The 17,631-nt window shown below is 33.4% G+C and overlaps 1 protein-coding gene across 1 annotated transcript in view; it reads right to left on the reverse strand.

The window, feature by feature from the left end:
• The window catches only part of RYR3 (ryanodine receptor 3), a 267,401-nt gene that overhangs the window by 37,099 nt on the left and 212,671 nt on the right, over positions 1-17,631 (reverse strand). Inside the window, exons 67-75 of the mRNA XM_026076056.1 lie at positions 17,204-17,444; positions 15,971-16,058; positions 15,761-15,853; positions 10,935-10,949; positions 7,690-7,860; positions 7,261-7,320; positions 5,945-6,076; positions 5,018-5,130; positions 1,116-1,212 (exon numbers count right to left, since the gene is read on the reverse strand). Coding sequence (XP_025931841.1) covers positions 1,116-1,212; positions 5,018-5,130; positions 5,945-6,076; positions 7,261-7,320; positions 7,690-7,860; positions 10,935-10,949; positions 15,761-15,853; positions 15,971-16,058; positions 17,204-17,444 — 1,010 coding nt within the window. The remainder of the gene's footprint in view (positions 1-1,115; positions 1,213-5,017; positions 5,131-5,944; positions 6,077-7,260; positions 7,321-7,689; positions 7,861-10,934; positions 10,950-15,760; positions 15,854-15,970; positions 16,059-17,203; positions 17,445-17,631) is intronic.

Raw genomic sequence — 17,631 nt, forward strand, 5'->3', positions numbered from 1 at the left:
TCAATTATTTAGCAGAATTGATTGGGAAATTGAACTGTTTTTAAGACTGTCATCAGATGCATACCACTGAGGCTGCTATTTGCTATAATACTTTCATGTATCATTTCTAGATAACTAATCTTGATTCAATAAATGTAAGAACTGCTCTTACTATCAACTTCAAATATTTTTTCGCAGTCTGAAAGAAAACATATCCAGCACTGGCATAAAAGGAGGGTATTCTTCTTTACTTGTACTGTCACTGGTAGGATTTGTAACGTAGGATTATTACTACATTTAACATCAAGGTATGAATAATGTCATATGATAAATATTTCCTTCTTTGCTACTAACTTAAAAAGAATAATTAGCATTATCATAAGAATAACAATGATCCAATTACAAAACATAATAATAATCAAATTACAATGTAACTGCTTTCGCTAACACTGAAGCATCTGCTTGTGATCCATGAAGCCGTTTATTCATGGTGTTTAGATATCAAGGACATAGGCCCCTCAGAAATATTTTAGACAAACTGACTACAGAGGAGGAAAAAAAAAGCAGCAGCCTTTCTGAATCAAGATTAAGTAACACAGTACTGAAGTTTGCCAATCACCTTCACCAAGTTCATGTGTAAACTAAATTTTTGCTGAATATGGCTGCATATATTTATGTCTCCTTATGAAGTATCAAAAAGAAAACAGCAAAACTAATTTGTATTCAAGCTGAAAATGTTAAAATTAAATATTAAGCACCAACAAAAATTTCAAAAAGGGGAAAAGCATCAATTGTGTCAAGCTTTAAAAAAACAGTAATTAAAATATAGGAACATAGGAATTAGCATAATGACAAATATAGACTGACAGTTCATCTGATCCATTTCTATTCCCAAGAATGAGTATTGCATACTTCAGCTGAAGGCATGAACCACCTTAATGCACCTCAGTGTGCATCACATGGCAAACGTCTTTTTGACCACAGCAGATAATGTCCTTATGCCTTGAAGCACAAGGATTTTATAAATTTATGCAAATGTATACAGTACATAAAAATTATATATATGCTATAATAGATACATGAAATATAGACTAAAGTGGGCACTGAAAAATATGCCCAGTTATGTCAGTACTTACAGCCAAATCCTGAACTAGTTTCTCCTCAAATGAATATTCCTCTGTTTCTATCCAATAGTTCTGATAGCCATGGAGGAAGAGGTTAATAGAACGGTGCCTGGGGGGGGTTGTGAAAGTGAGATCAAGAGGGGTAACGGAACACAGTATAACAGCTCAGGTGGTTAATGATTAGTAAGGATACGTGTTTGTACAATTTTGATCCTCTGATTGGTCAGTGAAACAAAATTCAAAATCTAACTAACATTCAGTGAAAAATCTGAAAGTATTTCTGAACATTCTTGCTATTATCTATATATTAGTTTTCATTCTGAAAGCTTTGAGAGTGCTCAGTTATGTTATACATGAAATTGCAGGACTGGAGTTTTAATACAAGCATGGGAAAAATACATATGTTAATACACTGAGAATGAGTGGGTGGGATTTACAAGTTAATTAAACTCGGACACTGAGACAGCAGAAGTTGGCTGTCAATAGCAAAATAATATCAATTTTTTTCCAGCATGTTATCTGTGGACACTCACTGCCTTCTTCCACAAGCAGAAGCCTATCCTCAGCTTCTTTTCTTTCAGCTACACCTCAGGGCAGTAATAATGTGTCCTCAAAAAAGCTGGATTAGACATGCACAAGAACTGCACTAGAAAAAGACCAACTCTAGAAGACTGTTAGGCATATTGATTACTACTATACAGTTGGATTAATTTAATTGTACAAAGTTGGATTAATTTAATTGTACAACTCTCCACAGAAAACATAGTTAATGATAACAAACTACACATAAATCTGGCCAAACCATTCCATATTTTCATTGTATTTGTGAGGAAATTTTGTTTGGAAGCACACTGTATGAATCCTGTGAAGTAAGGTTGTTCCACATAGTCTTTTCATTTATTTTTATCTTGCACCAATACCAGAACCACACAAACTGTCTGTACATAAGGCTTAGAAGCTCTATATGCCATGACAGATGTATTGTGCACATAAATTATTCTTATTCTACTTTTGCAAAAGAATGCTATTTAGCCAATCCTCTATGCTCCCCTGCTGGCACTGGTGCCATTTTCTTATCAGATTGCAAAAACTGACCAATCAGAATCCTCACTGAAAATTGTACAAATTCATGTTTTATGATAACATCAAATCATGGCTGGGAAGGAGTAAGTGTGCGCATAAGGAAGAGGCTCTCCACAAGTTACATTACCGTTAACTTGAGTATAAGCCTGTCATACTGAGTTTTTTCATGTACTTTTTCCAGCCAAACACGTTGAAAGGTGCTCAGGAAGAAATTGCTAATTTTGTGTCTGAAGAAAAGCATATAGGTTTTCATTGAAGAACTAACAACAAAGGCACAAGTTAAATTCAATGAAGTAGTCAGAAAGAATGTTTTTTCAAACTGTATGAAAAATTTCCATGTACAATTTTGCTGTATCTATGTGCGTATACAGATGATAGACAATAAAACAATTTGCAAATTAACTTCCTTAAAACATCAAACACTTAAATACACATGTCAGAGAAAACACACTTATCAAATAAGACACTTTTTCAAAGCACTGTACATATATTCATTAATGAACAGAGAACACAAAGAATTAGCATAGGTAATTTCACCATTTTTTTTTCCTGGAGAAACAAGAATATTTGAAAATACAACTACGATTTCCTTTGTATCTTAAGGTACTTCTCAAAACAGAGAGAACTTGGAATATTTACGGAAGAAGTTACAGTAATTTCTCTATGATTTTTCAACCTGCTATTTTAACAAAGACCTGCACATCAAGGGACATCTTAATTTCTGAAACATCTCACTGGGGTTCCTAAAAACTGATATATATTCTCATGAAGAAAATGGATTAAAATGGGAGATTAATATTAAAGTATGTTGAAAGCCACCTAAATCTCCAGAAAATTATCAGAGGAAAGAGCTCATTATCTACCAAAGATCATAATCTTTTCTAGGATGAATGAAAGGATATTGCCATTATCAATTTCCTTACTGCCCTTTAAATTAATTGCTTCTATCATCAAATTTAGAACTAACTCCCAATATAATACTGCAACTAAAACGAGGAAATATACAGGATAAGCAGAGCTGCATTTGAAACTGTGGTTCAATGGGATTTATGTAGCTCTTAAAATTAATCATATTCCACTTGAAATAAAATCCCTAGGGTTCAGAGATGCCTTCATAACACAATCAATTTAAATGATGGATAGATAGTTATGTATGCAGTTAGGTGCATAATAGTGTGATAGCCTTATTTTCCTGCCAGAATCTTAGTATTTATCTAGAAAAATCTGTGTSCATAACTAACGGAGTTTAAAACTTTGCTCTGTACCTAGCAATTGAGAAATATACCTAGAAGCCCAAAGTGTTTTTCACTCTTGCCTGTTTTGAACTGCAGATACCAAAATATGTTGGCTAAAATAGTTTCATCCAACCTCATTTTTAGAGTCTGCAAGAAGAAATAACTGGACAGATTTGTCTCACATTCAGATTTCTTAAAATTAGGAGTAAACTCCATCATAAAATCTACCACAAAGTCTGAAGAGAAGCGGTTTCAGTGTTTTTAACACAGAAAGATATACGAACATTACAGATAAAGTGAATGTTCTTAACATTCATATTATCTGTAGTTTTCATAAAAAATATTTATAAATCCAGAACACGGTTATCAAAAAACGCTCAGCTTTACTGAAATGGGTGTTCATTCTACCACTTCCTCTCATTTCCCCAAATACAGCTCTTGAAGATAAAATAGTTGATAGCCTCAAAATTAGTCAGTTTGCTTTTTATTTAAACCTTTTCATTTCTCTCTGGCTCCACAAAGATTGGCTGATGGTAGGGAGACGGGGGGTAGGAAACAATTTAGAGAAGTTATTATAGTCTAGAACTACTAGCTTTTGTAAAGGAAAAATGTGTGCCTTTTACTGTGCATCTGGCATTTATTTGTCCTGTTACAGCAAACCTAGCTTTCTTCTCAGTATGTTAGTGGCAGAGCTACAGACCTTAAGCCGATGTTGAGCATGGAGATAAGTGTTAATAAAGGCATTTTTAAATGCAAGGAAATGTTTCTGTTAAATACTTTGTGAGCAATCTTTAAACAAAAATATAAATCATGAAAGGTGAAAAAGTGCAAAAGAAGGTAAGAAGCAAACATCATTGAACGCATGCTTATGCTCTATCTGAATTAAAAAAACAGTTTTGGTGAGAATGAACAGGGTAAAGGAAATTATTCCCATGTAACATGGTCTTAATATTCTGTTTAAAGCAGTGGATAGATCAAGGCAAGGGATGCACTTTATCTCAGACTTTGTGATATCTACATTCAACTGGAGAAAGAAGCAGAGCAACACACAAGTCCAAAATCTCATACTGCACTGCTCTGCCCTAATAGCTGCTTTAAATGCACATGACATCCTGACATAAGAGCTACAGATTGGCTCATACAACCTAAAGAGCATGAAGTCTTCATGCAATAGGAAAGAGACCTGAAAAGGCCACAAAAAAAAGGAAGTTAAAAAAAGGAAAGATTATGAACACAGGAGAATAAAGAACAAAGAGAGCAATCAATTAGAGGCAAAAAAAAGAACAGAAGCAACAACAACATTTTAACACAGTTTTTGGAGATAATTATACATAATATACAAGACAACAGCTGGCAAAAATGAAGCATTTGGTTTTTGTAGCAGTGTAATTCCTATGGTCTTTCTCCCCTCTGGTTATGTGTCATGAAAAAAAAATATTTTGTTACTGTGAGGACCTGGCTGATAACTAACTATCCTGTCTGAAACTCATTACATAAGCCCAACAATCAGCATATTTCTAGGGCTACCCTTAGGCAGTATTTGCACTAAGAAATATGAACAAAACTTATAAAAACATAAACCTTTAAGCCATCTACCTTGGCAGGTTGTATAATGGTGCCATTCTGAAACATGCAACTACAGCCCTTTTGCGTTGTTTTGACAGGAGTTTGTGCCAAACAGCTTTCTTTGATCTGAGCGGCTGTTCAACCTATGGGAAAATACTTTTAGTACATACAGTGGAAACTCTTCAACTCTTATCCAAAATTTTCTTTTTAACTACTGGTTAATGTAGTTAACGAATTATAAAATGTTACAAAAGCTCCCTGTCTTYTGAAAGAAAAAAAATGTTTTTAAAATAAAGTAATCTGAAAAAATACTGAGGGCCCTCTATAGTGCTTCTTGGTTTATACTGAAAGGCTTTAGATGTCAGAAAAACTCCTATGTGGAACTCACAGGAAAAAATCCAAAATGGTTATTTTATGTCTAACTCTGCAGAATCAATCAATCATTCATGTGAACAGACTTCTTGCTATATCATTTCTGAATGAAAAGGATGAATTTTAAGGGTGCAAATGCCTTTGTGTTGAAATTGCATAATTTGAATGAAGAGGCAACAGGATTCAAAAGTTTCTACAGCATCCTCATGTGCAGGAATGGAAGACGCTGAAATGCGTATATTAAAGAAAATGCACATGCAAACAACTTTTCTTAAAATTACAGAGTTTTCAGCTACTGAATATTGACCTTTTGTACATAAAAGTTCATGAAACTGTTTACACAGTTGTGTAGGGGTAAATACTTCCTGAGTTTTCTCTGAAGCAAGATTGAGGCACTTCAGCAGATTACATTGAATACTTTGTATATATACACATTTCTCTGTGTGCGTACATGTGTGCATGTGCAAAAATTACTTTTATCTGGAAACTTAAATAATTACATTCAGCGAAGTGGAAATAATCTCTATAAGGAAAGAACCTCATTCTAATTTAAAATAAGCACAGTATAGGTATGTTGCTTTTTACCTGCTCCAGATGATACAGAGCAGCTGATATCCTCTGCACACGTTCCACAGTTTTCTCAGGGTCAGTAGGTTCATCACTCTTCAAAATGTCTTTGTACAGATTTAACTGCCATTTCACAGCTGGATCATCAGACTGAAAATCAACATATTTCATACTGAAGCTGCTGAATGAAGATACTGAATATGACTACCTTCATTAATATTCTAATGGAATAATAAGGAAAGTTATAGATATCCTACATCATCTGTACCCTTTTCATCAAAATTCCCATTTGCTCAAAAAATGGCACTAGGTTCTATATACTCTTGGGTAGCTGAACTCAACTCTTAAGCAAGCTTCTGCTTTTACTTCATGAAACCAAATAAAGCACCCTGGGAATTCTGCATCACATTTAGCTGCATTAAAAATAAGGAAGCACATCTAGCATTAAGATCGACAATACTACACTGTTGAATAGATATCTAGTTTGACCTATCAGTGCCTCTTTGTATAACTCTTACACTTTTACAATTTAACCCCTTGCTGGACTTTTGTACCAACAGAGGAAAGCTGTATTATGGAAGCTACCAAAGACAGCTGGAATTTCAGTAGCTGAAGAGTCTCAGTCAGAGTTTTTGGCTTTTTTGCAACAAAAGTGCAGGAAAACACATCAGAATTTTTTAGTGTGCCCAGTTTAAATTTAGGTAAGCACAAATGTCCAACAATTAAGACAGCCATTTCCCATCTAAGATAACTGAATTATTTCCATTAAGTTCAAAGATTTGGGCCAGAGAGCTAAATTATTTAATATTTACAGAATGATGATGACTCCATTTTGTTATCACCTTTGACACTATATTTTTCAGGGTCTAAACAGTGGAAACATAGATATACCGTAAAACTCTTAAGTGTTAAGACAGTACAAGGCTTTCTTGATTTTATTTCATTGTATTCACTTTAAAATGCATATATTTATAGAAACACTATTTAGTGGTTAAAGCAAGTTAAGTTCAAAATGGGAAGCTGAAACATTATGTTTTCAATTTTATTTTTGTCTTAGATCCAAATGATTTTAAGCAATTACAGCTTTAAATCTACCAAATATAATTCTTTAAACTTGTCCAGTTCTACAGAACTTCTTGAAACCTAAAAATACCAGCCAAAGCTAGAAAGAAGCTAGTTGTTATGGCAAAAAAACCAGAAATGCTAAAATATCATTTTTTTCTGATAGCTTTTCATTTTCTTTTATCAAATACCATGAAGACGATAAACAAGTGCAACATCCATGTTTAAAAAGGCTACACCAGTATATTTAAATCAGATTTTTTTTACATTACCTTTTCCTGTAAATGTAAGTTGTTACGTAAATGTTCTTTGACTTCGTCATCAGTGTCCCTCTGTAGGAAGGCAGAAGTATTTTTCAGTTCTGATTACGATTCATTTTGTAAGAACATGCACAAGAACGTGCAAAAGAACAGTTATTCTTTTAACATTGAAAGTTAATTTCTTTTGTTTTCAAAGTATGTAAGTTATCAGAGGGATGGGGAAGACAAAAGGCTTTCTTTAATTGTGGGCACAAAACAAGAATCACACTTTGAAGGGAATAAATGCTAACTAATGACCTTTCAGTATTTTGCTTTTATATATTTATAATTTAAATTATAATGTATTAGAATCAATATATTTGTTCAGCTGTTTATACACACCATCTTGTCTTGTAAAAACACAGTTTGCAGCTGTACTTATATTGCAAAGTATACACTTACATAGCTGTATCTAGTCTTAGCCAAAGAGATGAGCTCTTGATCTCCAGGAGTACACATATTCAAGCCAATAGGAAGCATCTTTTTAAGTGCAGCTACAATCAAGGAAGTTTGTATTGAGTACAAATCCCCTCTACGTTTTGATTTCTTTCTTTCTTGATCTTGTCCTCCAGACTATAATTAAAAAATAGAAAGGTAAATTGTAACTATTCTCTGATCACACACTTTTCCAACACATGCTTCTCCTAATGGTCCAAAAAAAACTATATTCCTGATGTAATACAATAAATTAAAAATGTTAAATTAAAGGCAGGAAGTACAGTCTTGAGTAAGAAATGTAAAGGAATATTTTTAATATGCACCAATGCAGAAGCTGCAGTAATAGTAATATTTTAATAGCAGTTAATAGTTTTGTGTGCATTCATACATATGAATCTACATATATTTTCTGGATCTTATTTACCTCTCAAATCAGAAATAACCATAGAATTAAAAACTGAGTCAGTCTTAGGGGACACTATTAGTTTGTAATTTTACAGAGACAGATTCAGGTTGTGTACATTTTTGTTAGAAACTTGCATAAAGATGTGGTTATCTACGGTTTAAATGAAGACACGGTTATCTAGGGATGAATGAATATAATCTGATTTGTTTCAATTGAAAAAGATCAGTATCTAAAAGGCTTGGATTCAATGCAATAAAATGCCAGTGAATTAGTGTCTCTGGAAAACCACTGTCCTTTGGCCTTGGCTAATGTAACTAACCCTCGGATGAAAAATGAAGCCTACTGCAGCTTTGGAGATCATAAGTAATAGAAGGAGAAAAACAAAAGAGACAGAGAAGTAAACAGCACAACAGAATAACATTTGCCCTATCTACTTACAACAGACAACATACAACAACACTTCACACATAACTTTTCATTTATGAGACTGCAAACCAAACCCCTTAAAACAGACCCATATATTTAATAAACATATGCTAAACAACAACAACATAAAAATAGCCCAGTTCTGAACTCTGTACCTAGATTAAACTCCTACTAAACTCAAGGGGAGTTTTGCCTAAGACAAGATTTCAGGACTAGGCCTGCAGTATTATAAAACACTACAAAAGAGCAAATGCTTGCATTTAACCCTCCACATCCTTTTCCCTCTGTTGATTAAATTCTACTGGCTACTGTTTATATAGTATCGTGCAGAGTTCCACATAAGGATACAGCAGAATCCATTGCAATTCATTATTTACCAATTATTACCACACCATTCTCATAATAATCACTGAAGGAAGAAAAAAGGTAGCCATACATATTCTACTCAGTGGTAAATTTTGGCAAATGGTGTCTTCTAGATGGTGAATCACTGTGTATATAGCTGGTGTTAACGGCATTTACCAGGTCAGAGGGAACACACGGTGGATGTGGCTTCCTTTCTTAAGGAACTAACAATTGCAAGAGAGTACTTTGCCTCAAAGCTTTGCTTTTGGAAGTGCCTTAGAAAAAGTTTTCTACAACAGCAATGATGTAATGGCTATAATAATGACATTATTTTTACTCTTCATTGATAGCAGACAAACAAATGCCACAATGTATCACTGTGATCCAGTGGCGTCACCATGCATCTTGAATAAGGCATAAGGAATACCAAAATTAAAAAAAAAGAAAGAAAAAGAAAAAAAGAGAGAAAGACTGTTTTACTTTTCTGCATCTTTATGCTTGGGAAGGTCATTTTACATATCCAATTTTTGTAATTTTCGTTTGAGATTAACAACTAGGTATAAACAACATATACRAACTTAAACCAAAAATGTTTTTAAAGCATGAAAAGAAGATCCATTCTGCCTTTGTCATCAAATTCTGCTGTCCATTAAATTACAATTCTTGCTGATAAACGTGTAAGTAGAGTCACAGAGAGAAATCTATACCGAAATGACAATAAAATTATGTCTCTTTCAGTTCTGACATGCACCTATATGAGTAAACACAATACCTTCATTTGATATGTAGAGTGTTAAATCAGATATGTTTTGCCTAAATAATTTACTGTGCTAAAAGAACTTCTAAAACAATTAGAATGATATACTCTGGTTATCTAACAGCACATAGTAATCTTAACTTGCCTGAGGATTTAAACACAGAAGTGGAAATTTCTTCAACAAACATATATAGAATGAGAATTACAGATTCTCCTGCAGATTCAGAATCATTCAGTATATAATCAAAAAGAAGGAGGAATTTATTTATATTAAAACATTGGCTAGAGTTAGTCAAGACCCTGGGACTAATATTTTTAGTATTTCTAATCCTCCTTGAGCAATCAGTTCTCCAAAGTTATCACGACAGTGTTCAATAAACCCTATTCCTTATACCTGGGGAAGTCTGACAATAGCAAAGCCTGAAACCAGACCTGCTAGTTTAACACATCTGTTAATTTTTTAACTTATGCCTCTAGTCTGATTGCTTAAAAACTCTTCACATCATAGTATGTGGTTCTCAGGACAGGCTAAGAAGGGAAAGATGAATAGATTTTATGCTCTATTTTGCTGTTCGTTCTGCTTCACCAATGAAAAACACACCACAGGTCAAAAAGCAATGATATATATTAAATTCATATTAAAAAAGATAATATGAATGATGCAAAGATGGACTACGGTTCACTGGAGAAAAAACAATCTTTGCATACATTACATAAAAGAAACAAGGATTATTCAAAATCATCCTCACACCTTGTCTGCTCAGGAAAGATTTTTTTTTTTAATTTTGGAAACATGGTAGGATTTGAACCCTAGATCTAAGTTGAACCTATTAGATCTAATGTAATATTTTATTCATTTACAGACAGGGTCAAGGCTATAGCATATTTCTCCAATATATTATTCTTGAACAATATAATTCAAATTTATATTTCTGATGACTCTACTTAGGCAGTTTTCTTACAACATCTGCTTCAATATATTAACCCCAAAAAAACCCAGAAGGCAGAAAGACAGCAGAGGGGGGAAAGCGTATCTAAAAAAATTATTAAAAGTAACTTAACTACATTTTTACATCAAAGCAGCATGTGGGTGTGTTAAAGGGAATTTCAGCTGCTCTGATTAAATATTGCCACTTTAACCATGAGAAAATTCATGGTAGGTGGAGCCGGGGCCTTCACTTTGTGACGCCACTGCTATGATCAATGGAAAGAATGCTTGGAGCCTGATCATCTCTAAAACTAAAACAAAGACACGTCATGCACTTCGACCTGTACCTTTACTTGCATGGCCTGTATGAAAGAAAAATAAAGGGAAAAACATAAGTAAAAGAGATGTAATGAAGATAATTTTACAAGTTAGTAATAAACTTATTCAGCTCTACCAGGATAGTAAAAATATTGCAAGTTTGTAGCTAAAACAATAGTCTGTGAATGTATAATCAAATGATACCTTAGCAAAGTCATTATTTTTATTCAACTTAATCCATATTAAACAATTGATCTTTTACAATTATCTGTTGCTATTCAGCATGACAAAATAGACAGTATCATTTGTTACTTCAGCAGATAAAGTAGTACATCTAGTAAGTCAATAGTGAGTGAGTATCAGTATACTAAATTTTGCATCTTTTCCCAGTACTGTTAAGAGGAGGAGGAAGTCTGGAATCTGATTAATCCAATAATAAAAAATATTCAAATTATCACCAGTATAATCCTTTCCACCTTTTTTCCTCAAAAATATGTATGAGAAAAATTATGTTTAGAAATAGAAATGAAAATCAAGACACCACTGGGAAGATGCAGCATGTCATTTATAGATGTATTTTTCCCACTGTATAGGATAATATTAGTGTTTTGTAGACAGCCTGAGAGAAAACCAGAGTTAGGCTCATGTCTCTCAGCAGTACCCATTTTGAGAACACAGCTGTAACACTCACAAATACTCAGGGTTTTTTTTCCTCTTTATTATGTAATACCATAAATATATAAATACACCTAAATAAATATGCGTTTGCAGTTTAAATCCAGATCACTGTGCCATGTAAAATTACAAAGATAACATCAAAACTATGTAGTTACGGTAAAATAATAAAAAAAATTCCACCAGTAATTAAAGGAACCCTTGACTGGGCACAGGGTAAAATGTTATAGAAAACTGTCGGTTAAAAAAAAGGGGAAAAAAAACCAGGAGGAACAGCTCAGCACGGTTTTATTTTTCTTCTCTTGATTACTCTCATTATAACCTTGTTTTCTTGTCACACTTGAAGCATCTAATATGTCTCCTTTTTGGCCTCAAAGTGTTGAAGCCAAGCTATAATTAATATCTCTCTTTATATCCTGCTATATTTATATCACATAGTAAAGAAAAACAGCTACAAGTCAATGAAGAATGAAAGACTAATCATCAAATTACGCATTAAGCATCTTAGACTCTTGAATATGTAAACAAATAGCAAATTTTAATTGAAAATTTCAATTGGGTGAAATACGTAGATGCTGTGCAGAAATGGCAAACATTAAAGGTAAGCAAACAAATGAGGTTAATTCCATTTTATTTATTAGGGATGACCATAAAAGTAAACCATTCATGTTTTACCATAACATAATTAAAGGAAATGTATTCTATGCAATTGAAATAGTATCAAGGAAGAGAGTTAAAATTCTTGAAGAAAATACTAACACATGAAGTCTTTGAATAAACACAAATTTTCAAATAATATGTATTACATATTATAAATGGGCACAAACCAGAACATTCGTCCATTACTCCATGAAGTTAGGGCTGTGGTGTTTGTAATACAAACTTGGATTATATGACTGCCTGAGACTTCTATAATAGGCCTATCCAAATGTGGTTTTGAAATAGATACAAAAATTTAGTAATGAGGGCCAATCAAATATAACTTCAGGAGGATATGCAAGTATTTAGCAACTGAGGTCACATATCCAAGAACACATTCATTTAGATTCCAAAGTTTACTCAGTATTGCTTGAGAAATTGCCCACATATGTATTACACATTTATAATGTACATGTGAAGGTATATATTTTAGACTTTCATACAAATTAGCTGTAAAACACATTTACATCTTAAAAATGCTATATCAACCAACCCTTGAAGAGTTTGAAAAATAACAGATTAGTGAAGTTGAATGAGCTTAAATTCTCCATTTCAACACTTTGTCACAAATCTGTTGTTTCATTGCAATCTAAGTTACCAGTCTCTCTCAGACTGAAAGTTCTCTAACTTACCATTCCCCTCCGAGCAATCTGCTGCCATTTTTTCAGAAAAGAAAAATTAAAAAACTTGGCTCAGCTTTTAATACATTTATTTGAATAAAGATTAACAAAATTAATATTGTGTAATCAAAATATAATGGGTATCGTATTGATCTTTTGACTGTAACAGTGAATCATTTGTTACCACTGCTATTAGCTACTAAAAAATAACATAATCCTAATCCTTCATTGTCTGCATAATTTTTGTATATAAGGCATATAAAGATATAGAACCTTCCAAGCCTGATATCTTATATCATGCCTTACACATTAGTACTATCACTGTATCTTGTGTCCGGGGGGTAGGGAGAGGGAAAGGCTCAGCTGTGAGGCAGACAGTTGCTTAAAGCAGCTTGAGACCCGTATGGGACTTTACTCTTTTAAAAGAGACCCCAAGCTGTTCTGTCTTGGACTGACTATTAATAGCCAACGTTCATATATACATTTATTTATATGTTCTCATGTGTGATAAATACTGGATGTAATTACTACCATTAAACGTAATGTGACGAAAGATGAACTGATAATGAAGAAGGAAGTGTTAAGTGCTACTTCCTCAGCTGAATGTTAATACTAAACAAGGCACCATAAAAATAATGTTTTCTAATGTAATTTAGTCTACTGATTACTCCCTGAAACTATAAATAACAAACCTTACAATAAATCCTGAAATTCAGTTACTTAAAGAATTTCTTGTTTATTCTAAATTATGCAATCTTAAAAAAATTTATTCAGATCTACGCTTTAATGAATGCACTGGTTTAACAGCACTTACATTATATCTAAAGAAATGTTATCAGTTTCCCAGTTAGAAACCACATATAGAAAACCAACACAACACTTCGAAAATACGCCTCATGCTATTTAAGTCACCATGAACCAAATGCTTATCTAAACCAATCAGCTGTTCTGCAGTCACTCCTGCAGATATGGTACCAGATTAACAAAACATTCATTCATGACCAGTAYAATCCATTAGTTATGTTCCTATGCTAGCAATAACCATGCACAATATCCAAAAGCACCATGATTTTATATATTGCTTTACTTACAAAAACCTTATATGCATATAAAAAGACTTATAATCTCCCTGTATGGTATACCTATACATAGAAAAGCATATTTACATATGCATCTACATCCATGTTATGTACAAATTTATATTGTTTAAATATACACAAGAGGTAATTGAAAATGTAATCTCAAAAGCAAACCCGTTCAAATTTGTTTTATATAGTTTCTTGATGTTGAATTCCTGTGATTTTATTCAAATCAGAGCAATATTAGGGATACATATTCTTTATTTTGTGAGGAGCTATTTTGTCATTCCTGCCATGCCAGACTGGCTAAAACACACCACCAATAGTTTACATCATTTTATCAGTACTTCAGTAAGATGCAGTTTAGATTAAAAAATGTATCACCTGACTTATCATTACCTTAAATATATATCATGACCTTAAAATCATGACCTTAAAAACAAACAAACAAACAAAAAAACCCGAGACTTAATTCTTTGCTCTTCAAACCAATTCTAATGTACAAGTGTCAAAGCATATGTATGATATACGTGTGGTGATTGCCATAGGATAAACTGCAGAGCCATGTGATAAAGTATGTTAGTGCGCATTTCATCCTCACTTCACCTGGACTGTGCTCACTACTCATCTCGATATTGAAAATTACACAAACACTTCAGATCTATCACACAATTTCAAGCATCTGCCTTTTCAAAACAAGCAAAATGTGTAAAAAAATTTATTTTCTCCAAATATGGAATTCTCCATAGAGTCTGAATCCTCATTCAGCACCGGTCACGAACTAGTGAGAAGCAGATAATGTTGTATTTTTACTCGTAAACCTACCAACACATGGCTTTTCCTCAAGCAAGTTTCAAAACTTTAAACTCAAAAATTATAATAGAAAAGAAGCAAACATGTTTTTTCAGAGAGTTAAGAAATGTAATGGCGTACTTCTTCTGACTCAGTGTGGTCTAAAGTTGGACTCACGGTAGCTAAGTTACAGACAGAATCAAAATACAGGGAAACACAAAACAACAAAACCCACCACTCCTCTGAAATTCTTTCAAAGTAGGATTTCTCACAGCATAAATATGAATAAAACAACAGGTCCTTGCTATGGTCATCAAGACTAATCTGGAATTACGTCAACTGACTTGTAGATTTTGTTATGAGTAAGGCAATCTTCCTCAGTTAATGTCAATAAGACATTTTTACTATGACAACATCCATTTTCTCCATTATACAGGTAAAAATGTGTTCTGCAACCATCATGTCGGAACCTTGTGATAACGAAAACGAGTAAAAAAAGGAAGGAGTGTGGTCATTAAAAAGCAACAAGACAAACAGTGAACATCCTGTACACTGTATGTATGCCTAAAGAGGTATAAGCAGAGGCAGCACGCCTCTATCAAAGTCAACAGAAAAATACTGACTAGCGCCCACAAGATCAGACAATGCTTCATTTATTTTTCACAGAAAAATCTACCTGATATTTTTTTTTGAAAGACCACATGCTGCTTTTACAGCACACACTCTTTTATATGTGTAACCTTTTCAAAGCAACATCTGTATTTTATCTTGTTTCTTTGACTATTTGACAGATATTTAGTAACTAAATCTAAGGTAAATAACTTATTTTTTTTCAGAGTAGTTTTCATGTTTATCATCAAGAAGCAATACTGCTTTTAATTTCTTCTATCAGCAAATCAGCAGCAATCTGGGTAGACTTTCAGAGTTCTCATACAATCTATTAAACACATGCTGAAGATTTAAGTGATCTGAAAACTTTTATTAACTTACTTTAGACATCTTGCTCTTGGTGTCTCCTGTTAAAAATGCCAAATTGTTGATTTCATTCTGAATCACAAAATTTTGTTCTTCTCTTTTGAAATTCTAAAAAAAAAGAAGAAAAAAAAAGAAAAATCACCAGAAGTTTAAATCATCTGTATGTACCACATTTATATTTACAAATAGAATAAAATGGAGGAAAAAATACACATCTCATCTTACATGTGATTTACACCACAGGATGAAAACTTCAGCTACCATTCGAAAGAGTTCATCAGAATCAGCATCTGGTTTCTTTAGCCAATTGGCTCTGATTAAAAAAACAAGAGAAATTTAAAGTAAGACTACTGAATAKAGATATTATTACTCCATTTAACAGATTGGGTTATATTTTTGGAACTTAATTAGAATCACTTCAATTTTCCATGAGCATGGTTACAAAGACTGTTTTTCATGGCACCTCAACCAGTCTCCATCCAAATTCCTAATTCTTGCCTACTTATTTTTGACCATCTCCCTTCCACACAGTGCCAGCACATATTTTTGTGCCTATTCTGTGGACCAGACTAGCAAACAGACCAGCTGGAAAATAAATACTCTTTTGCCTAGTATTTTTCTCTCTCCTTTTTTTTTTTTATTTTAAAGTAACAAGATGGAAACTCTCTGGTGATCCAACAGAGACAACTATAATGGGAAGAGGAGAAAGAGAACAGAGATGTGAATAAGTGGGTAGAGCTGTAGGGAGTTTCTAGCCGGATTTCTCTATATCGGCGCTAATTTCATGTTTTTAAAACTGCAAGTGTTCCCTTGCAAACATGGTCTGACATAATAATGTCCTGAGTTAACTTAGAGAGAGCAACTGATTCTCAGTGTCAGTTCACAGCATAAATGATCATGCATGCAAGGAAAATGCTTCTAGCTAGCCAGATATGTATTAGCATCTAAAAACTGTAAGAAGTGGACACTGACTGTGTACAAAAGAACAATGTTCTTAAGGATAGGATTAAACTCTTTTGAAGAATACGTAGGAGGCATGTTCTGGGACAAAGGAAAGGAAAAGAGTAGGCACAGAATATTCCTTCAGTAAATTGCTGAGGAGAAAACCTCCTGATCATTCTAAAGGCAATACAATGTGTCCAGGTATTTTTTATTTCCCTTCTTAAAAAAGTACAAAAGATAATCATCTTTGTGGTATCACCTACAAATACAGCGATTCAACTGAGGCAAGATACGCGTTCTCCATTGTAATACTGCAGATATAACATAAGCAGGTCAAACAAAAAGATGTGAGAAAAACAGGTGTAAATACATGGTACATCAACCTGTGAGTTAAGGATTTTATAATACTCAGGATCCTATTCTCAATACAGCATTAAATTCATTATATTCTTTCTGAACATGGACTCCAAGTAAGTTAACTATTAAATCTGGAGTTAATTATTAGTTTTTACTCACCTGTTGTTGTCTACATAACGAATCAACATTGGATAGAAGGCGTAGAGGTCTCGACAAAGAACAGCAAACTCATCAAGAATGAGTAGCTCAGCTTCTTGGGTATCATTTTTATTGTCTGCTCTYAGCTGCTCCTCTTCCATCACGATCTTTATAGCTTTCTTCTTCAATTTCTCCAATGTTGGAATAAAGTGAGTTTTCAGCAGATCTGGCCTGGCTTTGCTGATGATGGGTTGAGCATAAACTATACACAAAATATATATATAATCCTACAATTAATGCACAATTGATGTTTGAAATTATGTTAATATGAACTGTAAAGTTCCAACACACTTAGAGTATGTAGTGCTCCACACAGTACTGGAGTACCATAAAACCATTAATTAAACTATTAATATAGCTTTGTAATACCTGTGTGCACTGTGAGATTA

This window comes from Apteryx rowi, unplaced genomic scaffold (assembly GCF_003343035.1).
Source record: "Apteryx rowi isolate R43461 unplaced genomic scaffold, aptRow1 scaffold_424, whole genome shotgun sequence".
NCBI classification, from domain to species: domain Eukaryota; kingdom Metazoa; phylum Chordata; class Aves; order Apterygiformes; family Apterygidae; genus Apteryx; species Apteryx rowi.